This window comes from Tamandua tetradactyla, chromosome 6 (genome assembly GCF_023851605.1).
Source record: "Tamandua tetradactyla isolate mTamTet1 chromosome 6, mTamTet1.pri, whole genome shotgun sequence".
In the NCBI taxonomy this organism is placed as follows: domain Eukaryota; kingdom Metazoa; phylum Chordata; class Mammalia; order Pilosa; family Myrmecophagidae; genus Tamandua; species Tamandua tetradactyla.
In genome coordinates, this window is record NC_135332.1 from 64,365,303 (window position 1) to 64,391,587 (window position 26,285).

Genomic DNA, 26,285 nt, shown 5'->3' on the forward strand with positions numbered 1-26,285 from the left:
TCATTTGCCAACTACCCTATAATCTTTATTTCCTTTGGAATAGGGTAGACGCTACAATAATTACAGAAAGAAATGACCAAAAATTTCACATTTTGTGCCCATCTTCAGTCACTTCATGGAAGCAGAACTTGATCACTCTTCACTTATGATTTTGGTGTGAACCTCCCTGCTCTTTACACGCAGTTTGTTGACCTGGGATTCGGCAATGTCAGCCCTCTCCTCGGCCTCTTCCAGCTCATGCTGGATCTTGCGGAATTTAGATAGATTTGTGTTGGACTGTTCCTCCTGAAAATAAAAATGAAATTGTAAGGAACCCATACTGTGCATCTTCCTAGATTCTACAGGCTTGGCATTGACCAAGGACTTATAATACCCAACAGAAAACATTATCTTATCACCTACTAGACTTTGCTTATCATTAAAATTAGCTTTATGATTTGTTTGGGGTTTGCTGTCTCATAAATAATTCTATCCCTGTTTTTACAACCAAAAGATATTAAAGGATATATATCACAAGTAGCGCAAGAAAAAACATCAGAGAAAAAGGCAAGAATATTAAAATCATAGTTCTTAATGCTTGCTATAAGATGGTGACTATTAGAGTTAGATTATTCTTTACCATATTAAGAATGACATTATTAACAGTCTCTTTAAATTGAAATAAGTGCTGAATTTTATTACATACCACTTTGGCACATTTCTAAATTATTTATAATAACAAATTTCTTCATCCTATTTTGGATGTAATGATTTATTGACAGATTCCCTAATAGTATTTCATCCTTTCATTATAGTAATGAAGCTTATTTAATCATTGATAGACAATTCCTTTAATAAAGTAATGGTTTCACGTACTTAGCAATTTATCTTTGCTATAACTACATTCACCAAAAAAACTGCCTTTATTATTTACATACTTTCATTATGAATCAAATATAAAAATAAATAAAATGACAGTCCAGTCAAGATGTTATAAATAGTAATAATAAAACAGTGGAAAAACAAGTACCATTAAAGACAAGAGTAAAATAATAATAATAATATTTTAATATATATTATTTTTATTAATATTAATATTATTAATTATTATTATTATTATTTATTCCCCTGTTCTCTTTTATTGGCAGGTTTTGGTATGAGGACTATGCTGGCCACTTAAAATGAATAGGAAAGCTTTCCCTCTTTTCCTGTGTTGCGGAATAGCTTAAATTTCTTGGGGATTTTCTATCCTTTGAAATTTTGAAAGGGCTGTGTGAACCTGGGTCTATTTTCAGAAGTAATCATGAAATAATAATTTATTCAGCCAACTTGATATTTTATATTCTTCTAGAAATATTATCCATTTCTTTAAGATTTCAATTTTATTGACAGATGCATCTTTTACATTAAAAAATAATCCTCTCTGTGTATAGTTTGCCCCTTGTTTCCTTCCTTATGTTGTGGATTTATTTTTCTTTCTTTTTCCTAATCATAACTGTATTTATTTTATTAATTTCCCTTCCCACAAAGCCTAAAACTGCATTTACCCATTATCAAATTAGAATTTATATTATATTAAGTTAGAAATGGTCAGATAATATTGAAATTATCAAATTCTCTAATTTGTAGAATATACTATAGAATAGTACATTCTAATTCATCAATTTTACCCTTGTCTTTAACGGTACTTGTTTTTTCCACTGTTTTATTATTACTATTTATAACATCTTGACTGGACTGTCATTTTATTTATTTTTATATTTGATTCATAATGAAAGTATATAAAGCAATGAATTGGCCTCCAAGGACAGCTTTGACTATACTCCAGGGGTTTGTATAAGTAATATCTACTTTGTAATTTCATTTACAATTAATTCAATAATTATACTTCTTAATTCCAATTTAACCCAGGAATTATTTAGTAAAATCATTTTTTAAAAATATTTAGTGCCTTTATTTATGTTTTTTCATCATTTTCCAATTTTATTACATTGCAACCAGAGAATGTGGCCTGCATTATTTCTACTTTAACATTTTTTGAGGTTTCTTTGTGGATTGAAAGCTTGCTATAAAAATCAAACTATTAATGTTAAAACTGATAAGCAATAAGTATAAAAGTGTACAAATGTTTTTAAGAAGTACAGTCTTTCATAAAGCTAACTGGTTATTTACTATAAGGGAAAATAAATTAAATTATTTACTTATTAACTTTTCTTAACCTGAGGACTTCTCTCTTCCCTTCTACTTTAAAGATACTTACAGCCTCCTCAGCTTGTCTCTTGTAAGATTTCACTTTGGCCTGAAGTTTATCTACCAAGTCCTGAAGCCTGAGAATATTTTTTCTATCTTCTTCCGTCTGAAAGATTATAAAAAATGGTAGGGCCTTAGTTTAAAATCAAAAGATGCCTGCATCACTGCATATGAATATTTCACATATATATGGAAGAATGCTTATTAGCTGATGAACACTATTGCCATACCTGGTAAGTGAGTTCCTTTACTCTTCTCTCATGTTTGCGCAGACCTTTGATAGCCTCAGCACTCCGCTTTTGCTCACTTTCCACCTCTCCTTCAAGCTCACGCACCTACAAATAAGCAGGTTCTTTAAGAACTTTCATCCAATAATGCATTTGGCACATAGAAATAGACAGATAGTGGGAGACTCACTCTGGCCTCCAGTTTCTGGATCTGCTTCTTCCCGCCCTTGAGGGCCAACTGCTCAGCCTCGTCCAGGCGGTTCTGCAGGTCCTTCACTGTCTGTTCCATGTTCTTTTTCATCCTCTCCAGGTGGGCGCTGGTGTCCTGCTCCTTCTTCAGCTCCTCAGCCATCATGGCCGCCTAATTAGAAAAGCAACCAAGGAAGTCAAGGAGGCTATAGATGTCAGGAAATGTCACTGGTAAATCAATGGCGAAATGTGCCTGCAGCTCACATCAGTGATGGCCTTCTTGGCCTTCTCTTCTGCGTTGCGGGCTTCCTGGACAATGTCCTCCATCTCTCCTTGCAGTTGAGAAATGTCTGTCTCCAGCTTCTTCTTGGTGTTGATTAGGCTGGTGTTCTGTTTAAAAAATGTTACACATTTATTTTTAGCTCACTTCCAAAATACTTAGTGGTAGGCATTTCTTTGAGACAGTTTTACATAAAAATTTGCAAGTCAATGCCCTGCAACATTAAACAATGTTGTTACATAATAAAGTGTAGAAACATTATAAAATATTAAGCATGCTCGAATGCATAAATTGTAAATAGACCAAATAGCAAGAAATGTTGTATAATTGTATAACTACCACTTACCAGTGAGATAAAATTATGAGATATTTATGAAATTCCATTTCCCCACTAAAAATGTTAATATTAATAAAGAGATTCAATAGACATATTAACAAAATACTATACCACGAGGCTTTAGAATGTTTTAGGATGTGAATAAATATAATAATCAATTCAAAATAAAAGACTGAAAGATATATTTATACTACAGTGAAAATCTAGTAGAAATATAAAACCTGGCTGCCATAAAAAATTCAAGCTTAAATTTCTGGTACACATAAGTATTTACTGAAGGCAAATTGTTTGTGCTGAATCCCACCTGGGTATGGAGGAGCTGGACACGCTCGCTGGCATCCAGGAGCTCCTGCTCTGCAATCTTCCTGCTCCTCTCTGTCTGCTCCAGAGTGGACCGCAGCTCCTCAATCTCAGCCTGCAGCAGGTTGGCTCTGCGCTCCACCATGGCCAGCTGCTCCTTCAGGTCTTCCTGGCCCCGGAGAGCATCATCCAGGTGGAGTTGGGTATCCTGTGGAACGAACACAGTCATTGAGACACCATGTTCTCAGGGCTGCAGTCACCCCAGTCATTCCAGGCCTAGCTCTTGCACCCCTGTACCTTGAGGATGCCTTGGGTGTTCCTGTAGTTCCTCAGGGCCTCGGCCGCCATGCGGTTGGCGTGGTTCAGCTGGATTTCCATTTCATTGAGGTCTCCCTCCATCTTCTTCTTGAGCCTGATGGCGTCATTCCTACTTCTGATCTCAGCGTCCAGTGTGCTCTGCATCGACTCCACAATTCTAATGTGGTTTCTCTTCAGCTGGTCAATTTCCTCATCTTTTTCAGCAATTTTCCTGTCAATCTCAGATTTGACTTGGTTGAGTTCAAGCTGGATGCGCAGGATCTTTCCCTCTTCATGTTCAAGAGATGCCTTAATGCAAGCAGGTGGCGACATTAGCAGGGGAATGTACACATTCTGAAGTATTCCCCACGCTCTTCCTCCCAATAGCTGTGTGTTATGTATCTAATTCAGTCTCCACAAATGCCCAGACTCCTTCTGAATTTGTTTATAATGGACAGTTTGACCTTTACCTCTGCTTCTTCTAAAGCAGCTTGAAGTTCAGTCTTTTCTTGTTCCACTTGTTTCTTTATTTTCTCCAGTTCATGGATACGTTTCCCTCCCTCCGCAATCTGTTCCGTGAGGTCAGAAATCTCCTCTGTTGTTTGGGTAAAACACAGGTAGACATTTTGTCACAAGGGAAAAATTCCACCATGTTTATGGATGTTACTGAAAGGGAAAGGGACTCACGCTGCAAGTTCTTATTCTCTCGCTTCAGGGTTTCTAACTGGTCCAAGGATTCTTCATAGGCATTTTTCATCTTGAACAGTTCCGTGCCAAGGGAGCGAGCCTCCTTCTGGGAGGCCTCGAGTTCCGCATGCGTCTCCTCATACTTCTGCTTCCACTCTGCCAAGACCTGAACAAGCAGAATGGTTGCTTAGCCGCCATAAGAGACAGAGGGAAATGGTGTGAGCAGAAGCTGCTGCATAAGTTACCTTATCAAAGTTCCTTTGCTTTTTGTCCAGGGCTGCACAGGCAGCGTTGGTTCTTTCCACGTCAAGCATGAGATCCTCGACCTCATTCTGGAGCCGCTGCTTCGTCTTTTCAAGGGAAGCACATTTGGCGTTCACAGCTTCTACGTGTTCCTCAGCTGCCTGCAGACGCTGGGCCAGCTTCTTCCTTGAAGATTATATGTATTTTTAGAGAGACATGAACCCACAAAAGAAGTATGAACTATTATTATATTGGGAAGGATTGGAAACTTCATACTATCTATTCATTCATTCATTAAATAAATATTGATGAGCTCATTTTATGTGCCAGAAACTAAGTACATGGCAGAGAATAAGACAAAAAAAGGCCCCTGCCTTCTGAAGCTTACAACAGGTGAGAGAGGAACAATAGGCAAGTAAGCAAATGCATACATGACATATTGTAGATATAAGTGCAATGAGGAAAAATAAAATAGGGTAAGGGGTGCACAATATCTCTAGATATTCATGGAATACCTTCCTGAGGAGGTGCCATTTAAATTGAGAACTAAAAGAAGATAGGGAGTGAGCTAAAGGAAGATCTGGAGATTGCACCCAGACAGAGGGTACAACCAGTGCAAAACTCTGAAGCAGCAATGAGCTTGGTGTGCTCAACAAACAGCAACAAGACCTCTAGTTATCTGTGTAATTATTTGTTATTCTTTGTTTCCTTAATTAAACTTTAAGCAAATAAGGCAGGGACCATGTTTGTCTTATACATTTCTCATTCTCGGTGCCAAACAGTGCCTGGAAAATGGAAGTTAATGAATGAGCATCCAAGTACTAATTCACTGAATCATCCAAGGTTGTATATTTCTGATTCAATGTACAAAGTTTTCTACACATTCTCTCATATCCGTGCACATACTTGGCCTCCTCTAGCTCCTCTGTGCGCTGGATGGCGTCCGTTTCATACTTGGTCCTCCACTGAGCAACCTCGCTGTTGGCCTTGGACAGCGCCCTCTGCAGCTCGGCCTTGGATTCCTGCTCCTCCTCATATTGTTCCCTCAGCAGGTCACAGTCGTGGCGGGAAGACTGCAGGGCGTGTGCCAGGGCATTCTTGGCCTGTGGAGATAGTTATGCCTTTGTTTTTCTAGATGTTTAAATATTTAATTCTTAAGTTTCAAATTCCTTTAACAGGTAGTGTAACACACTCCATTTAGAGTTGGTGCATGTAACTAAAAATGAGTCTTATACTAATCTCTACCTTTAATTCCTCTTCAAGTTGCCTCTTTAATTCCTCAATCTGTTGCGTAAATGCTTGTTTGCCTCTTGATAACTGAGACACAAGAGCTTCTTTTTCATCAAGCTGTCGTGAAAATTCCCCTGTAGACAAAAGAAATGACACCATTTCTTAAAGTGAAAAAAACTGCCGCAAGCCCATATTAGAAATAATTTTTAACTCTTAACCTCCAAATTGAGTGGTCAGGTGATTGAATTATCTCTTGACCCATCTTCATGCTCAGTGTCAAATTTCCAGTTTGCATGCTGAAACTCATATATTAATTTGAATGAATAAGTGTATCTTAAATTCTTTTGAGTCTCTCTATAACATATTCTTTCAGTGATATATGCTATTGAACAAAACTTAGTGACAGCTGTCAAAGAAGGGAGCTAAAATGCTCAATTCTGTATATTCCCAGGTTCATAGGACTTTTGAGATATTGCATTGTCCATTCCCCATTCAGGAATTTGATTTACCCTGATACAGAAGCTGTGGACCCATGCTGGAGTGGATTTTGGCCAAAATCCACTGATCATAGCTCTGATCCAGTCCTATTGATAACATTATCTCCAGTATTGCCCCCAAATGACCTTGCACTGAGGCCGGAGCTATTTGGTGAATCACACATGCTCTCAGTAGCTTTTATTAGGTTCTAACGTCACCAAATCATTTGTTCTTGACCATATCCTCTCCACTCTTATGCACCACAGACAAGAGGAGAATTACCAGACTCGGTCTGCAAGCGTGCTCGCTGGGCTGTCAGGTCGTTGATCAGGCGCTGCTGCTCTTCTTCCTTTGATTTAAGTTCACTCAGTTGGTCCTCAAGCGTGCGGCACATTTTCTCTAGGTTTCCCTGCGTGAAAAGAGAGGAAAAGAAGTGAATGAAGACCTTTCAAGCCAGTAATTTTTTTTGCATAGCTATGTTTTCTTCCAAAACAGAAAAATGAAGTATTTATTTGATATATAAAATAAATCTAATTCTCTTCTATGTAATGTGATCTATAAGTAATGTTTTTTCTTTATATTTTATGAGTGCTATCCTAAATTGAAAATATACATTGTAATAAAAGCTACTTGTGAAGCTCTTCCATATTAATATAAAAAAATGTAGAGATGTTTTAAATTCAAGATTTTATAAAAATTTTATGGTATATTTTCTAAAAGCATATTCATAATTACTTCACTGCATGAACCTTTACTTATTGGATAATTAAAAAGATTGGAAATCTGTGTTCTCTGATTGGAGACCTGGAAAACTTATTTCCTTTTGAAAAACTTATTTTCAAAAGCTGGTGTTGTCATTTATTAATGGTGTAATTGGCTGATGCACTTAGCCTCTTTGAATTTCAGTTTCTTCATATGATAAAAGGGAGATGATGGAAATACTAAGATATTTCCTGCTTACTTCCCTGGATTACTGTGAATAAAAAAAAAATGTGATGATGTGTCCCATGCAAACTATGATGTGTGCATAAAAGATTATTTTTGTTAACAATTTCCCATAATCTGTGGTACCTTGGCTTTTGAAACAGTTTCTACATTACTAGCGAGGTCATCAATCTCCATCTTCATTTCACTCTTCTCCTTCTCCAGTTTCTGCTTGACCCTCTGCAGGTTGTCGATCTGCTCCCCCAGCTCAGCCACGCTGTCCGCGTGCTTCTTCCTCAGGGTGGCCGCCGTGGCTTCATGCTGCAGCGTGGCCTCCTCCAGGTCCCGGCGCATTTTCTGGAACTCGGCCTCCCGCTTCTTGTTCATCTCAATCTGGGCAGAGGTCGCCCCGCCAGCTTCTTCCAGCCGCTCGCTGATCTCCTCCAGCTCCCGGGAGAGGTCGGAGCGCTGCTTCTCTGCTTTGGCCCGAGAGGCCCGTTCTGCCTCGATTTCCTCCTCCAGTTCCTCAATGCGGGCCTGGGAATAGTGAAAAATACAAACTTAGCTTCTTCATGTCAGTAATTTTGTCAGGTTGAGATAGACTGATGGAAATCAAGTACTTACTTGCAACTCCTTGATTTTCTTCTGCAATTGAATGCCAAGTGCTTGTTCATCTTCAATCTTGCTTTGCAGATTGCTCATTTCAAATTCTTTCCTGTTCGAAACGTAACAAAGGAAAACAATGTAGTCCATAACAAAAATCTGAAAGCAAGTCCCTGACCAATTCTTTCATACTTACTTTTTGAGTTTTTCATCAAGTTGCTGTTTCTCATTTTCAATATCCATTATGGATTCTTGGGCCAGCTTCAGGTCCCCCTCAAGTTTCCTCTTAGCCCTTTCCAGGTCCATGCGAAGTTTCTTCTCTTGCTCCAAGGACCCTTCAAGCTAAATATTGATAATGTTGAGTCAAAAGGAATACTTAGCTTCCTTTGGAAGAAAAGAATTCCTTGATTATGCTAGACTTACATCATCCACTTGCTGTTCCAGCTTGATTTTAGCTTTGGTCAGGGTGTTCACTTTGTCCTCTTCTGCCTGCAGGTCATCCAGGGTCTGCTGGTGGGCCTCTTGGAGGGCCTTCTTCTCCTTGGTCAGCTTTGCTATGGTTTCATCCAGGCCTGCCATCTCTTCTGTGAGGTTTTTCACCTAGAAGGGTAAAGAAGAAGATGATCACTGCTCTAAAACAACTTAGTTGGATGGCAGAACCTCTATATAGTACAGCAAACTATATAATTCCTACCTTGTTCTCTGTGGCATGTTTCTCCTTTTCAACCTTGGCCAGTGTCAGCTCAAGGTCATCTATGTCTTTCTTGAGCTCTGAACATTCATCCTCCAGTTTCCTCTTCTTGGCTGTCAGCTCAGCATTGATCTCTTCCTCATCCTCAGCTCTCTCGGTCACCTCCTTGATTTTGGCCTCGAGCTGGATTTTGGTTTTGATCAACTGGTCACATCTTTCTTCTGCATCAGCCAAGCCTTCAGCTTCCTTGAGTTGGAAACAAAATCAAAACGGGGGAGAAAGAGGGAAATATTTTACAATGTTAGTGTAAATTTCGGCTGTTGGCCCTTTGCATTTCTTACATACTTTCTTTCTTCACAAACATTTTTTTCATGAATCATTTGTGTCCATTGGGGATACTCCACATCGTAGAAAAACTAAAATGTAGCAGATGGTGTTCCACTCATTTAGAATATTCTACAGTAGATTAGAAAACTTACCCACCCTGAAAGCTATCATTAATTAGCTATTTGGTCAGAGATGATGTCATGAAAAAGGTGGCATTTGATTTGGGCCTTCACAGATGAGTAGGATTTTGTTTTGTAGAAATCAGCTTTTTGGAGGTAGAAGCAGGAGAGGGGGAAGCATTCCAGCAGGACAAAGTCAAGAGGTTATGCTACCGAAATATTTTTCATTGTGGTGTTGGAGGATTGGTTATGAGTCTCTAAATTCAGGTTGAGGCTAATCAAGAAATTCTTGGAAACATGTTGTGTTTCCAGAGAGTGGGGGTGGGTAGGGATGAGAGAGATATTGAAATATATATTTTTCAATAAATCTCCATATCAGCCTTTGAATTCATAAAAGAATAAGATGTGCTGCAAAAAGCCATATAGTGAATATATTGGTAAAAGGCGGATTCTGAATAATGTTCTGAGGACAACAGAAGGGGGTTCAGGATAAGTTTGGAGGAGCTAGGCAGAAAAATGTTTCTCCCCCCCCCCTTGTAATGCAAAAGGAGTAGTTACTACACTGCGAAATTTGATAGAAGTGACCAATCTTAATCAAAACAGTAAAAATATGTGATTTGGGGATGTGTAAATTATACCAGACCAATTCAGTTTGCTCCAAATGAAAGACAGTCTTGTACGTTCCATTTTAAAATTGATGGAAGCTGCTCTAGAATGCCTAGTCCAGGAGTGAGCATGGCAGGCTGGGTGGAAGAAGAAAGGTTAAGGGTGGCCTGGACAGCTTAGTTATTGATGTGACACAATAGACACTGCCTGTGGAGATGGATCACAAGGAGTGAACCAGAGGTTTTGAAACCAATAAGAAACAATAATTCCATAAAATTTGATATCGATTACTGCCACTGTCAGCTGTCCATGCTGTGATTTAAGACCCATGAATATCTAGAAGTTGTTCCAGGAACTTTCAGAGAAAAGAAAAATCACTTTTTCCATGATATCCTCCCCTCAATATTTTATCTGGGATTGTTTATTGCTCTCCATCATTGCACTTGTGCTGGTTTGGGGGCTTTATTTGGGGAGTTTTGGGGTTCATTCCAAACTATCCAGCTCATTCCTCATTGTTGGCTACAGAGTTCTAGCACTTGCATTCGAATTAGTAGGATCCAGGATGACACTATTACTTACAGCCTGAACTTGGAGCTGCAAGTCATTTTTTTCTTTTAGCAATGTCACCATCTTTTCTTCCAGTTCCTTTCTTTTGCCTTCTGACTTAGCAAGTTCATCTTTCATTTTCTGAAACTCTTCTTTCATCGTGGCCATCTCCTTCTCAGTCTCTGCACTCTTCAGGAGGGGCTTGATCTTGAAGAACAGTTTCATCCAGGGCCAGTGCTTGACGTTCATGAAAGCTCGGATGTTGTATTGGATACAGAAGATGGACTCCCTGAAATTTAATTCAGACAAATCAGATATTGTAGAGATGATGAAAAGAGATGAAATCTCAGCAGTGAGACTTATAGGTTTTCCCCCCACCCTGTTCCTCACCTGCCAAATGCCAGGATGAAATAAATTATCTTTTAAGGGTGATAGTCAAGGACTTCTAACTCACTCATTTCTCTACACCAGTGCTTCTCAAACTTTGGTGTGCATAAGAATAATCTGAAGGGCTTGTTAAACGCAGATTCCTGGGATTCACTTCTCTGAGGTGGAATTTGAAAATTTGCATTTTTAACAGGTTTGCAAAAGTTGTTGATAATGCAGATCCAAGGACCACCCTTTGAAAAGCACTGCTCAACATCAATACTTCTCAAACTGGCCTACTAAAACAACACTAGGGACAGCAAGGAGAGAACTAGACCCTTCTAGTATGGGATAAAAGGAATCATTAAGAACTGAGAATCTCTCTGAAAACTGCTGGTTTTATATTTTAATACTATGTGAACTTTGCATTCTACTCTCTATCACCATCACATTTGTCTTAGCCTAAATTATTATTATTATTTTTATTTAATTTATTTTGTATTATCAAGCCAAAACAGCACACAAACATGAACATTCTTAACATACATATTGTATGGTGTACAATCAGTGGCTCACAATATCATCACACAGTAGTATATTCATCACCATGATCATTTTTTAGAACAACCTAAATTATTTTTAAAACTTGGTCCTCTCATATTTAGGCAATTCATTACCCTAACATACACATAAATAGTTTATCAAGGATCTTGCAATGCCTCCTAATGCAGTGTTTTTTAAAGCAGAGATCACCCACTCATTAGTAAGTCATGAAATCAGTTTAGTGGATTATGACCAAAATTTATTATTTCTAATGTAATAATGCAATACAAAATGATCTGCATTGGTTACTTATGGTAAGGATAACATTTGTTTCATATAAATTGTTATATTTTTTATATGTACACACATATGCATACATATACAGGAGGCAATGTAAAATCCAACCTGGTCATGTGTGTCCTGTGCAGTCTGAGACCTCTAGTTGTATAGTTTTTTAACTCTGTGAAGTAGCTTAGCAGAAAGCTACAAATCTCAATGACATCTTATTAACTTATTGCAAAAAATTGTTCATAGATAAATGTCCTCAATATTTTTAATCTTGATAGAATGACAACAGAAATGATCAGACAGAGGAAATTTGTTTCTGCATTATTTTCTAAAACCACTGTTGAAAGTATTACCTGTTATGCTGTTCGATGTCACTTATCTAATGATCTAGCCCAGCAGATGAATATTAGAACCAAGTGCTTGGGAGAAGTTTATCTCTGCTTACTCGCCAGTGCATTTTCTCTTGTTATATAAAAACTATGCACAATTAATGCTCTTTTTTTTTTTAACCCCAACGCTCAGAACTTGTTATACAGTGATCAGCCCTATTTTGGAATTTTTGGCACACATGTATCTCCGCATCATTATAGGACTCTTATTCAGCTTTTCATACTTTGATGGCTTTATATCTGAGGGTTAAACTGTAAGCCACCTCAAATGTGTTTCTAAAGGAGGAACATATGAATAAATAAATGTTTTCATACCGTCTCTCCACCATCTTCTGGTACTCCACTCTGGCCAAGAACCCTCTGCACATGGCCTGGGTTCGGGTGATCAGCTGGGCCAGCTTGTCATCTCTCATCTCCTCTAGGAGCCCCAGAAGACCAGCTTTGAAAAAGACCTGCATAGGGACAAAATCCCAGCTCATTAACTTTACAGAAAATTCAAAGAGACAGGATTTGCAACAGGTAGTATTTTGAGAATTAATACCTTGGTGTGACCAAATTTATACTGGGTTTGGTCAATGTCAATGGATGCAAGGAGCTTCTCAGAAGCCTTCTTGCTATCAATGAATTGTCCTTCAGGGATAGCACTTGCATTTAAAACCTTGTATCTGTTAAAGTAAATTGAGTGATTAGAAAATTGGTAACTGAAGACACTAATTGTAGCTAAATCTCAAATGACCCAATAACAAATCAAAGCTATTTTTTAGTATTACTTTTTGCTTGCAGGGAGGACTTTGTTTACATGGGTGGTCAGTCCAGCATGAGCTATCTCTTTTACTCCATTTTTCCTTCCATCGCAGTTGCAGTTTTCCTTTCTGTCTCATTGGATCCTTTTTTTTGCACCCCAGCCCACTTTAAGGTGACAATAGCAATACAATGTAAAATGGTATTCTTGCTAGATGTACTTGCTTTTTAAGATTCTGTGTCCTAGGAAGCAACCTTTTATTGTAGAATCTAATAGAAGATATGTGTTAGGTATGGAGAAATATCCTAATCATCCTAAAATCAAACTGCAGACAAGGCTGCTTACTTTTTGGTTCTTAAGCACTGGAGCTCTCTGTCAGCTCCTCTAGACCAAGGGTTAGGAGAGACCAGCTAGCTGCAGCTTCCACCTAACCCCTTAACCCCTCTGCCTCTCCTTTGATTCTTAAGCTGGGCTTATCAGAGAGGAGAAAGGAGCTCTGAGAGGATATGTTGGTGGTATGTCCCAGTGTTTAGAAACACTGGAAAAGTGTGTGATAGTAAAGGGTGAAGATATATGATATAGAAAGAAACCTCAGAAAATAACTTATTTGTAGCTATGCAGGCATGGGAGCATTCCTAACTCAGCCACTTATGAGTTATGTGAATTTGAATTTATTTATCTACAAAAAGAGGCAATGGTAGTACTTGTTCCTTGGGTTTTTGTGAGTTTAAATGAGAAATCTATATATACTAAATGCTCAGAAATGGGAGTTCTCTTAATTACTGATGTTGATGTACACATCTGTCAGCTAAACTAGGAGTATGGTGAATCCACTGAAATTTCTGCACAGTGCTTAGAATGTGGTTTACCAATATTTTTAAAGTGATTTGAGGCTCATACTTTTTACTCCTCTTTTGGGAGCAAGCTAAAAATAACATTTAGGGGTATATTTTTCACTAAATTGTTTTATTTGGATTAAATTCATGTGCATCAAACTTTCAAGATAGGCCATAATAAGGAGAGTCTGACCTCTGTTTGAAGTCTGCATACAGGATTCTGCTGGGGAACCCTTTCCTGCAGATGCGGATGCCTTCAAGCACACCGTTACACCTCAGCTGGTGCAGGACAAGTTCGTGCTCCATGGCCCCTAAAGAATACACAGTTATCCCACTGCAGAGTTTAAAACAGGGTGGGGGTGGCATTCATGCTTTGAGCGTTCACTCTAGAACTTCTTACCAGGAGTTTTGGTTTCATTGGGGATGATACACCGCACAAAATGAGGATGGGTACTCCTCAGATTGGTCATCAACTTATTCAAATTCTCCTGTAAAATCAGAGAAGTCCCCATTATCTCCAACTTTAGACGTGGTTATGAGCAATTAGGGATGTAAAAATCATTGTAGTTGAGTTGAACAGCCAATATGGGCCGTTTTCACGTGAGGGAGCACCGTGATAAATGTCTCCTGAGATGAAGTTTCCTCCTCAGTATATCATTCTCCAATTGAATTGGGAAGGGTCCCACATTTAAAACAGCCTGATATGTGACTCCTTTCAGCCCATACACTGCCTTTCTTTTTAGCCTGGTCCCTGGGTATACACATCCATTTACAAGGCCATTATTTTCCCATAGTAGATGGTCACTCTTCTAAACCTCATAGTTCCCTAATAAGGAAATGTAAGCCAGCACCACATTTTAGTTTTTCTCATAAACATAGATCCTCCTTTCCAGTTCTGTCAGTTTTTAGAGCATAAAGGTTATCGGTATGGGGAACAACGCTACCAGTAATAATTGAGAACAGCTGGATTAAGACCAAGGGTATTAGGTTCATTGTAGGTGGGCTACTCCATTTTCTTTAGCTTTACTGATGTATTTTAGTCTCTGAGTATGTCACTGCTTATTTTCATGACTCGACTTGATTATGAATTTTATAAAATGTTTTATAAAATTTCCTGTAAAATATTCTTCATCATTTAGCATGGCATGAAAGATTAACTAATCCTTTCTGAGTAATTTAAAGACCTTCTCTCCAAAGCTATTAGTTAATGTGTCTTTTCCTAAATGATGTGTGCAAAGATCTTATGCTTTAAAAAAGTAACTTCCAAAGTAACTGAGGAATTTCAGAAACAGATTCTTACTTACTCTGAAAAGGGCAGACACGGTCTGGAAAGAGGAGCCCTTCTTCTTAGAACCTTTCTTGACCGTTGTCTCTGGGGGGAAAAAATGAAGAAAATGTGTAATTTAAATATAATTTTGAATTATTTCTTCCCGATTTGCTGACTGTTGTACTCATCAAGTGGAACATTTTTAGACCTGGAACATTATATAGACCTCTCTGTTTGACCCTGAATGAATCTTATCCGTCACTTAAATTTGCATCCTCTTTTCTATGATTCTTTCTATATTAGGAAATGAAGTAAAGAGCACCCACCTCACTGTATAGAGATGGGTTAGGACTTTGGAGACAAATGTACCTCAAAAATCATCAATAGAAGTAATATTGAGATGCAAAAGTTTGTTACTATATTCCCTTAAATATTCCCGGTTACTCAATACATAAGTGATATGGAAGAAGCAGCAAGGGAAACCACAGAAGCTGAGACTTTTTATTGATTGAGAACTTGATAGCTCCATTCAGGGCTGGGATGAGTCACAAACATGTAATTACCCTGCAGCCTACCTACTCAAAACTCAGAAACAAGGGTTTGGCCCTGCTGAGCTTCTACCAGGACTAGAAATGGGATCCCCAGGTCAATCTAACAGTTCATTATACATAATACCTAGAGAAAGTATTAGACTTTTGAGTATTACCTGCTTCAGCAGTTTGAGCCCCAGAGAAGAGGAGTGCTAGAGTTTTCAGTGAAGACTTCTGATATAGCCCAACCACTGTGTCGTTCAGGGGGTCCTTGTTTTTGTCCAGCCAGCCCACAATGTTGTAGTCCACGACGCCGGCATAGTGAATCAGGGAGAAGTGGGCCTCAGCCTTGCCTTTGACAACCTTGGGCTTTTGAAAGTTGGCAGACTTTCCAAGATGCTGTTCATACAGCTTGTTCTTGAAGGAGGTGTCTGTTGCCTTGGGGAACATGCATTCCTCTTCCAGGATGGAGAAGATGCCCATGGGCTAAAAGGCAGAACGCAAGGCCAAAATTGTAATTCTTTTCAAACTTTGTTTCTATCTATGACATTAAAATATGATGCAGTGAATAATGTAGTTGTCACAAAACATGGTTTCTGAAATGCAAAGCAAACCTTCTCAATGAGCTCAATGCAGGCAGCCAGGTCCATTCCAAAGTCGATGAATGTCCATTCGATGCCTTCCTTCTTGTACTCCTCCTGCTCCAGCACGAACATGTGGTGGTTGAAAAACTGTTGCAGCTTCTCATTGGTGAAGTTGATGCACAGCTGCTCAAAGCTGTTGAACTAAATAAACAGATGTGTTTAACTTCTTTCTTAAGCAAATTGAGGACTTTTTTATTTGAAAAATAAGAATATTTTATGTATCAAATAGCCTTTAGAATATAGATGTCAAAATCACTGGGCTGAAGAGACTCCTTTGAAGTGAAAAGAAAAAAGTGCTGGAGGGTTGGGTCATGTGGAATCAATTGTTTTCTCTGCCGTCATTTCATAGAAAATCCTGTATGAGATTAATACTCTTTCTGCCACTTGCTTACGTTTATTTGGATATTTTCCTGAATTTCTACCTAGTAATTTCACGTTTAGTTCCCTTCCTTTTGTGCATTTTACAGAGGGCTGATAGTTTTCTGCTGACAGTCAATCTGTGACCCATTGGAAGCAGCTGGGAGGAGTTCTTATTGTATGTAAATTACCAGAGGCACCATTTCAAAATGTACAATTTTGTCATTGACAAACTTGTCACTCCCATTCTTCTTTAATGTGACATAAAGAAAACCCAAGACTCAAAATATTACATACAGTGTGTTAACACACATTTACATTTAAAAAAAAGTGTTAATGATAACCACATATAAATAATGAAATTATGTGGAATGTTTTCCCTTGATTTTTCATATTGTTTCCAACACTCAAGTTTTGCTTTTATAACTAAAAAGAGTAAGATAAACTTCTTAAAAACTGTAAGTAGGAAAAATAAATTACACAATCAAGTTTGATCCCCCAATATCATATTAATGAGGAGAATTAAGAAATGATGGTATTTATTAATGCTGGCTCTAAATTATTAAGTTTTTCTTGGCTTTTACCATCTGCTTAAGTATTTCCAAATGATTTCTCCACCATTTCTTCAGAGCATATTACATGTTGCAGGTAATATTTTTATGTCAACCCCATTTTTCTTTGTGGGATTTTAAGAGGTTTCCACAACACCAAGCTAATTTCCTAACTCCCTTTGGATCATGTAGAAGTTGAGTGTATTTTTTTCTCATAGTACAGACATTGACACCACGATAAAACTGATAACCACCCAGTCACTCTCTTTTAAGTCTTAACATAACTTTTTGACAGTAAGAAAGGTCAGAAGATTTCTTCCTATTGTCATTTCCATTGCCTAACTGTAAAATGCCCAGACCAATGAACTACTAACTCACATCAAAGATCTCGAAGCCGGCAATGTCCAAGACCCCGATGAAGTACTGCCGGGGCTGCTTGGTGTCCAGCTGCTGGTTGATGCGGGTGACCATCCACAGGAACATCTTCTCATAGACGGCCTTGGCCAGAGCGCCCACTGCGTTGTACACCTTGAAGGGCAAACAGAGGACTTCTGAAGTTAGTAAGACTGTAAAAATGCTTGTGTTTCTGGTGAATTTGAATTATGCACCTACCTGCTCGACAGTCTGGCCTTTGGTGACATACTCATTGCCGACCTTCACCCTGGGGAAGCAGAGGGCTTTGAGCAGGTCAGCAGAGTTCAGATTCTGGAGGTAGGCTGCCTTGTCAGCAACTAAGAGGAAGAAAGAATAGAACAATGGTATTATGGGCCAAAGAAACCTATTTCCTTAAAAAAAACTTTTTTTAACTATAAGTCTTTAGTGTTTTTCAGTATATCCTTTTGAGTCTTTTTCCCATTTTCACACTAAATTCAGGGTCTTGATTATGAGTGTTTTCTCTAGAGAACTTCAGAAACCATAGGAAACATCCATCTAATGTCCATGCTTCATATAGAATATTATTTAGTTATCCTTTAAAACTCAATTCTTAAAAAGCGAATTTATCTTTCTAGAAAAACTCAAAGGTAACAAGATCAGAATGTGATTTTCAAATAAATGTGAAATTAAGTTGGATGACTCAGTTGATACCTTCGGTGCCATCTGGCTCAGCCTGCTCCTCACGCTGCTTTTGCTTGAATTTCATGTTCCCATAATGCATCACAGCCCCCGTGAGCTTGTAGATGGAAACCTTTTCTTCATTAGTGAAGCCCAAAATATCAATAGCACTCTGCCAATATAACCAATATGATAACTGTTAGGTTATGTTCCACACACTTACTACTGGTACTTCATGTTCCCATCCCTGACTTGATGGTTAAGCTGAGGGAACTACCAACACCCACAGAGGCCAAGGAACTCCTTAGATTGGGTGGAGAGAGACCGGGTCAACCAAAGGTCAGCATATAGCATTAGTATTCTAGGTGCATGCTGCCTGCAAATTCAAGAAGTAAACTTAACAAGGAACTTGTTATTTTGAGAGGCAGTATGGATCAAGCACAAGTAGGATCCAAAAAGGGTTTAGATAAATTTGGAAGTAATCAATCTTTAGAATACTGTTAAGGGAAAGTGAAATGTGTTAGGGGCACATCCTAATTCTTTTAAGTTGGATCCAGGGGGCACATCTATGCTCATTCCTGCATCCTACCTTACTTAATTTTTATTAGAGACCAGATTATTTATCTGGATGAACCATTGCTCAAACTCAATATAATTCCAATATTCTTGTATTTTACTTACATCTGTAGCCATCAGTTCTTCTTGGTCATCAATGCTGGCCACGCTTATCTCCCCTTGACTGACAAATGGGTAATCATATGGGTTTGTGGTAATCAGGAGCATTTCTAAATGCATTGAATAGAACAGAAGCAGGATTATCCACTTCATTAAACGAAGAGATTTCTAGACAAGAACTAAGGTACTATATGAAGCTCGACTGAAAAATGAATGATGGGCTTTGAAGGGAAATTTAAATGATATTTATCACCATCTCAAACACCTTGATGTAAATGTCATGCTATCTCCTACTATTTCCCTTCTCCTAAAACAACTGTAATCCAAAGAAGATAATCACATAATGGGAAAAGTTGTGTCTTTAAGGATAATCATTACATTGTTGGTTATATCCTTAAAGAAATATGTTTAAGTAAATTATGGTTATTTTAGGATGGAATACTATGCAGCCATTAAAAATTATGATTTAGAGCTATATTTATTGACTTGGAAAAAGCCATGATATATCATTGCTCTGTAAAAAAAACAACAACCAAAGATTACAGAAGAGCATGCATCTATGAGTCTAGTAATGTAAAATTGTATATAAAGATATATATGTAAAGATGTATGTGTAGAAAATGACTGGAATGATATTCATCCAAGTGTTCATAGTAACTATTTCATAGTAGAAGGATTTGGAGATGTTATTTTCCGTTTTTTTTATAATGAGCACATATAAATTTTTACCAAACTTATAGAACTATTTTCAAAATCAAAATGAAATACAAACTCAACAAAATTCAGCTATGCAATACCAGGTTGGATCATGAATTGATTGGTGCTGGTACAGTAGTTCTGGAAAGGAAGCTATGATAATTCATACCAATCAGTTCGGGTTTCTTGTTTGATGTGATCTGGTAAAAGATATGATAACTCCTTTCAGCCTTAAGCTGGAAAGTAACTCTAGACTTCTCTAAGAGATCTGGAAGGAGACAAATAGCAAACAGAAATAGTGTAAAAATTAATGTGAGATGCAAATTTGATGTTTTATAAATTTTATAGGTCAGAAGAAACAGAAATGATTTTAAGGGATATTTGGACACCAGTAGAAAAGCTGGCATTAGGCCCTTACATGTTTCAATATCAGCAGAAGCCAGTTTTCCTGTTGTGCCGAAATGGATTCTGATGAATTTACCCTTGAGAGGAAAACTATTATTATTACCATGTTTTAAATAATACCAACTCTTTGAGAAACTGAAAACACTTGAAATGCTTACATTTAATATTAAACCAACTTAGAGACTATTTGTATCACATGGAAGAAGGTATATCTACTATTTTGTAGGTAAAAGGAATCCTTGATGTTAAAAATAGTGACTAATTGTAGATAATGACAGATAAAGACCACAGGGATAAAGGCAATATATCCTTTTTGATGGGGCTTTAACTATGTTATTTTGTACATGCTCAGAGGAAAAATATATAGCATAATGGAAATATTTAAAAGTCAGGTATTCACAAATATCCCATGAATTTTGACAAAGAATGGCACTCATAATAGTTTCCAGGAGACTTACAAAGCGCGAGGAGTTGTCATTTCTCACGGTCTTGGCATTGCCAAAGGCCTCCAGGAGGGGGTTGGCGCTGATGATTTGATCTTCCAGCGTCCCCTGCACAGGAAAGAGCAGTCCTCACATCTGGGGCTCAGGGGTCCCTGAGAGCCCTGACAGTCTTGATTCTGACTCTGGCTACCAGACCCACCTGCATTTTGCCACTCTCCTCCTTCCTCTTCTCCCCAGTCACTGCAATTGTTGCAAAGTACTGGATGACACGCTTGGTGTTCACAGTCTTCCCTGCTCCGGATTCTCCGCTGTCAGACAAAGACCAAATCAGATGAGGTCCCCAGAGCTGACAGCGAATGCAGCCATTGAAAGAACGCGTAAGCCACAGAGTAAAAATCAACTTACGTGATCAGGATGGACTGATTCTCCCGGTCTACAAAAGAGAAATTGTAGACTTTTAACACCATTTGCTTGTGTATTTGCAAATGGTAAGTAAAGTAAAATGGAATGGACTCAGTAATTTTCAAACTGAGCTTTGCATTCCCTGGAGTGGGTGGGCCCTGTGCCTACCACCTTTATCAGGACCCCTCTCTCCTGCCCCCTGTCTTATCTCGGTCCTACTGTTCTCTCTTGCATTTAAACAGACCACCTCCACTTTTATCTGTTTTATATTCATCTTTGAAACAATATTTTATTTGTGGAAAAGATTCTGTGGTTGAAAAAAATATGGGAAAGACACAGTGTGATTTCACTTGGCTGTATTTTCCTGGAGTACCAGACTTCTTTCTTTTTAATATGCTACTACTAGATAAATATCAGAGTTGGACTTGGGTCTCCAATAAGATTTAAATAACAGCTTAACTTAGTGACACTAATTGTAGATACAAGAAGTAAAGAAAATTGGGCATTGGGAATATAAAATTTAGTGTATAAGAAGGAGTAAGTACGGTAAAGATAAGTAGCCACGAAAATGATCACCTGTAATTTAGTAGATTTCTAGTGAAAGATTTTTTTTAAAGTTCATTTTGATGTTTTACTCTCTCGAAAGAGTAATTCTGATTTCTCTGAGCCTTTTTCCCAAGGTACCATAAGTGCCTTAGATTGGCCCACATGAGATAATATTGTAAGAAGCAGATTCATCTAGTCTTTATACTAAGTACACCTTCAAATTTGGATGGCTCTGGGCAAAGGGCAATAGTACTTGTGTCATTCTTCCTATGTGGAGAATGTCCATTGGTCACAATTTATGATATTAAGTATAAAGCCACAGAGGCAAATTTTAGTCTTCTGTTTTTTGGCTCTTTGTAATGGAGATGCAATGTGTGTGTCATTGAATGCATGTCAGTGTGTGTATCTTGTGTGTATCTGTGTGTGTGCATGTGTGTGTGCTTTTTTGCTCAAATTTCAGTTTGAGTCATTCAAAGTTATGTGCAACTTTTGTTACTTTCAAGTTTTGAAAGATTATTAGCAATTATGTAGTATTACAGAATACCAGTCATCTTTTATACTCCCTCCTTTCTGGGTTTTCTTCTTCATAAATACACCAGCCACAACAAAAAGTGACCCCTCAGAGGTTGTTGAGATGTTTATTTTATGGTTGTGCTCTTAAAAAAAATATGCACATATAAAGCATTCAGCTTACCAGTCAGCATGAACTGATAGGCATTATCAGAGATGGAGAAGATGTGGGGTGGGGCCTCCTGGCGCTTTTTGCCTCTGTAGGCGGTCACCACCTCTGCATTATACACCGGCAGCCACTTGTAGGGGTTGACAGTGACACAGAACAGGCCTGAGTAGGTCTATACAAGGGAAAAAGAAAAAATAACTAGTTGAGGACTTTGCCGTTATTTGTATGAATTCACTAATTAACTGAATTTTAACAAAAAAAGACACTTTAAATGAGTACTTTCTATTTCTTCAAGGCATCAGCATGTGAACTAGTCCGAAATTTCAACAACTAAAATGCAAAATCCTTGAAGGAAGGGACCACAATTTAGACTTTTTATTATTCCCCACAGAGTAGGGAACTCCAAAAGTGTTGTTGTTATTGTTTTAATGGGACATTTTTACTTTGTTTTAGGAAATGGGCCTGTATTTCCTTTGCAATGTTAATATAGTTCAAACTTATTAAAACATAAATTTGGACACAACCTAAGTGCCCAACAATAAAGGAGTGGTTAGGCGAACTATGATAAATCCTCATAAGCCAGTATGATGCAGGCATTTTTAAAAAGTAAGCATGAAAGTATGCAGCACTGAGAGAAAATATCTGCAAAATATTAAGTTATAAAGAAACTGAACACAAAATTGTATAAATACATTATGTCTGCACAGAGGGATTTTCAAAACCTTTGGCAATTGGCCCAGTACAGACACTACCCAATCAAGCTGGATGCTGATCATAAATCCAGGTGTACCTGTAAGGTGCTGCCCAACTGAATCTCAGCACTGGCTAAACCATGCGAAAGTATGAATGTAACAATAAATTCAATTCAAAAACATTTACTGAGTGCCTAATATGTTCCAAGCACTGTGCAAAGCACTGGGAATAAAACATAAATAAAATGGTATCCCTTAAGGAACACTCAGTCTATGTAGGGAACACACATTTCAATTAATGATCCCAGAAAAATGTAGTGTTATTGCCAGGATAGAAACAATAGGACAAGACACCCAGCTATCCCTGGGGTGGGGGTGGGGGATTGGAAATGTTTTACCAAGGAGGTGACATTTCAGCCTAGAAGAAAACAAACACACAGATGCAAATTATTGTTATTTTGGAAGAATGAGAATATGAGTGAAGTTGGTCTTTCAAAAATTGTTTTTAAGTGTTAAGAGATAAGTTTATCTTTTCCTTCTGTATGATATTATGGCTGAATAAGGGGGAATAAAAGATGGAGGCATGTGGTTGAGATCTAAGGCAGTGGTTGTTCAAATGTCCCTTCAAGTGCTCTGTGGCAAACCTAGTCAACAGGAACAATAGCCTTCCTGGCTTTGAATGAGAAGACGAGAGGGTGGCTTGCCGACTGTTGGGTTGTGCCTTACAATAGCAATGATGAACCTTGAAACTAGTTACAGTATTAGTGAGGCAATCACACAGTCCCTTGTAGCATAAATGGAAGCAGTGGGCTGGCGGGGTGCAAGGTGATGATGATGATAAGGACCGCTGGGAGGTGGGGGCAGGGGGCTCTCACGTAGATCATCCAGGCTGCGTAGCGCTCTTTGAGGTTGTACAGCACTCCAGGCTCGTGCAGGTGGGTCATCATGGCCATGTCCTCGATCTTGTCATACTTGGGAGGGTTCATGGGGAAGACTTGGTCATCCTTCACTGTCAGAGTCTGGTGAACAGGAAAGATAACTCTATCAGTTGGGTGACCAATCAAAAACATCAATAAAACATGGCAGGCTCCTGGGACTCTACTCACCGCTCCACCTTCAGTCTTCACTGTCACTTTCCCTCCTTCCCTGCTCTGGATTGTCCCTTTTACAAAGGATTCCTTGGGCTCCGCCACAAAGACAGATGTTTTGGCATCAAAGGGCCTGTTCTGGGCCTCAATGCGCTCCTTTTCAGACTTCCGGAGGTAAGGGGCAGCCTCCCCAAAAACAGCCATTTCTGAGTCGGAACTCATGGCTGCAGTTTAGAGACCAGAGGTCCTGAAGGAAATAAAACAATATCATGCTAGAACTTCTGGACTGTCAGATATAATACCAATACATCTTATGTTGATTACTCTCATAAGCCTGGTTAGAAATTCCACTATGCCCCGTACACCATACTATAGTTTTTGAAACACATTTAATCACAAGAACCAAAATCACAAATGACCACTAAAAGTGGTCACTGTGTACCCAAAACTGTACTCAGCATGTCACATTCATGATCTTTAATCCTCCAAGCCCGAGCATTCTAATCAGAAGGCTGAGTTCCAGTCACAGTATGGCAGCTAAATGCTTGTGACCTCCAGTAAGTCACCCATCTTTTTGAGCATCAGTATCCCCATCTTTAGAATGAAATAATAAATTCTGTCTTCCTTAATTCATAACCCATGAGATATTGTGAAGATACTTTGACAAAAAAAAAGTTAAAATGATAACTGAGAAAGCAATTTGAAATCATTCAGGCTACCGTTTTCAAAAAAACAGTCACACATCAAAATGTAACAAAATTCCATTTCTTGCAGTGTAATGTAAAGGAACTTTGTTTTCTCTTAGTCAGCCCAAAGTGCTCAAGTCCAGTGGCTTTTGTTTAACTTTTCGTGCTTAAGGTGGGTGCTTTGTAGAGTTTGTCTAATGTAATTTATTTGCATATTAAATCCAGTTAATCCATTTAACCCAGTTACACTAATTGAGGATAAAAGCCATAGCAAATATTATCCACTTCTCCATGGAAAGGCTCCCTTGTATCAGTAGAATGAAATCCTTGGACTTGGAAAGAATTGTTTGCAGCCCTTTTGGAAAAGAATACACCTATAGCCATTACGTGATCAATATACTTGAAACTCATTTTAATCAGCTATCCACCAGTTTCTCTCTTTAGAAATGCTACTGTGTGCAGTAGTAAGGCCGGTTAATACCATTAATATTTATGTAATAAAAATCCCATGGTGTTTTGGTTTCATACAGTAGTCAGCGTTCGATAAGGTGACTTTTTACAAAGGAAGCTTAATGCAGTTTAAAAGCGCCATAGTCCTAGGTACAGCCTTCATTTTTTTACTGGATAGCATGTTTATTATTAAATGAATTCTAATTGCAGGGTACACTTTTATCAAATTTGAGAGTTTTAGCAAGGAAATCTTAGAACAGATATTTTCTTACAGTTATGAAACAATACTCTGACAATAACTATCCTCTTGCTAAAATGTCACCCCATCAAAGCCTAAGTCATAAATGAGGATCTGTGCATTGTTCTAAGAGGAAAGCTCTTTCCCTCTCCCTCTCCTGCAACTTTCCTGAAGTATGGTTGTTAAAGACTATTTACTGAGACAAGCACTTTCTCTGAGGTTGCTAAGTGACATAAATCCATCTCAGAAGCTCTGGGGACTGGTCAGTTCACGTCTTACCTTATTAGCAAGTGAGAAGATATAGCCTGGGAGCTAGACAGTTCTGTAAAAGAAAAAGAGAAAAACACTTGACTAATGAATAACAACAACCACAAATCCCATTTGCGGCATTCCTTGCTGTTATAAACAGAAGGCAACACAATTCAGAGGCACCCAGTAAAACGTGCAGTACCCAGTAAAACGTGCAGTACCACAACTAGCAGCTGCAGCCGACGCTGGACGGTGTGGCCAGAGTGTCCCTCTGGAAAAGCCGGGTCCCCGCTCCCACTTACCTTGGAGCTTTTTAAAGCAGGGCGAGTCAGCCTCATTCCAAGGGTTCTTTTATGTGGATAGTTATGGAAACAATGCAGCTGCCTCTTTCTTAAGGCAAAAGGAATTGTTTGGCAAAAAAGCGTTTTGGCAATCTAGCTCTCCTGCATAATTCTCATTCATCTTAAGAATGGTTGGATATAATTAGAAATATTTTTCTTATTGAGTAGGAGGATAAATCTCCTATGGATAATTTGAGAAGATGAGCTGAAAGGAGGGGACAGGCTGGTGGATAAAGGCAGTCGCTGGGCAGCCAGAATACCTGGCTTCTCTTAGAAATTCTTTTCAGCCTTGCTGGGCATGCCACTCAGGTTTGCCTTACATCACTTTTGCATATTTAACATATTAAATGATGTAAATAAAGTACAAATATTTGTTTTAATTTTGTGAGAGTTAATTTCACCTGTTGATCCTTTCTTTCCAGCTCTGCAAAATTAAGCTGTGTCCCTTCGACTTAAAAAGAGAGAACGTTTTCTCATTGTCGTTCCAGAATTCATTTCTGGAATTTCTTTACTCTCTCACCTCTTTGCTTTTGCACACTGTTCTTCCACTCATGTGACTTGCCTGAAATAAGAAAGGTGGAGTATTTTCTAGTAGTAAAAGGTGCTTTAAAGTGGTACCTCCCAACATTTTTCATGGCATAGCACACCAAGAAAAAATGGCACTATTAGTATAGTACTCTAGAGTAATGTGGAAGGGATTTGGCTAGATTTGTAAAGGGCTTGCTGAGCACATTTCTTCACATTTATATTTCTCTATTTAATATAAAGGTAATTACAATATACACAGCATTAAGGAAAATACTACATTCTGAATGTT

At 38.3% G+C, this 26,285-nt stretch overlaps 2 protein-coding genes across 10 annotated transcripts in view; one reads left to right on the plus strand and one right to left on the minus strand.

Annotated features, from left to right (window-relative positions):
- LOC143688247 (myosin-2) lies at positions 1-25,479 on the minus strand. The gene is made up of 40 exons (XM_077165975.1): positions 25,430-25,479; positions 25,158-25,200; positions 23,523-23,751; positions 23,292-23,435; positions 21,740-21,896; positions 20,503-20,530; positions 20,297-20,405; positions 20,113-20,205; positions 19,668-19,731; positions 19,419-19,517; positions 18,560-18,663; positions 17,912-18,050; positions 17,438-17,556; positions 17,204-17,353; positions 15,888-16,058; positions 15,450-15,759; positions 14,781-14,848; positions 13,877-13,964; positions 13,670-13,787; positions 12,440-12,563; positions 12,214-12,350; positions 10,346-10,601; positions 8,718-8,960; positions 8,447-8,623; positions 8,220-8,365; positions 8,045-8,135; positions 7,568-7,957; positions 6,779-6,905; positions 6,035-6,153; positions 5,696-5,892; positions 4,792-4,975; positions 4,547-4,712; positions 4,330-4,454; positions 3,860-4,168; positions 3,567-3,770; positions 2,910-3,035; positions 2,647-2,817; positions 2,460-2,564; positions 2,240-2,335; positions 1-285 (listed from the first exon to the last, which is right to left on the minus strand). The coding sequence occupies exons 3-40, from the start codon at positions 23,724-23,726 to the stop codon at positions 133-135; spliced, it is 5,811 nt and encodes a 1,936-aa protein (XP_077022090.1). The 5' UTR covers positions 23,727-23,751; positions 25,158-25,200; positions 25,430-25,479; the 3' UTR covers positions 1-132.
- LOC143688250 (uncharacterized) overlaps positions 1-26,285 on the plus strand; it is a 298,694-nt gene that overhangs the window by 197,298 nt on the left and 75,111 nt on the right. The window lies entirely within an intron of this gene.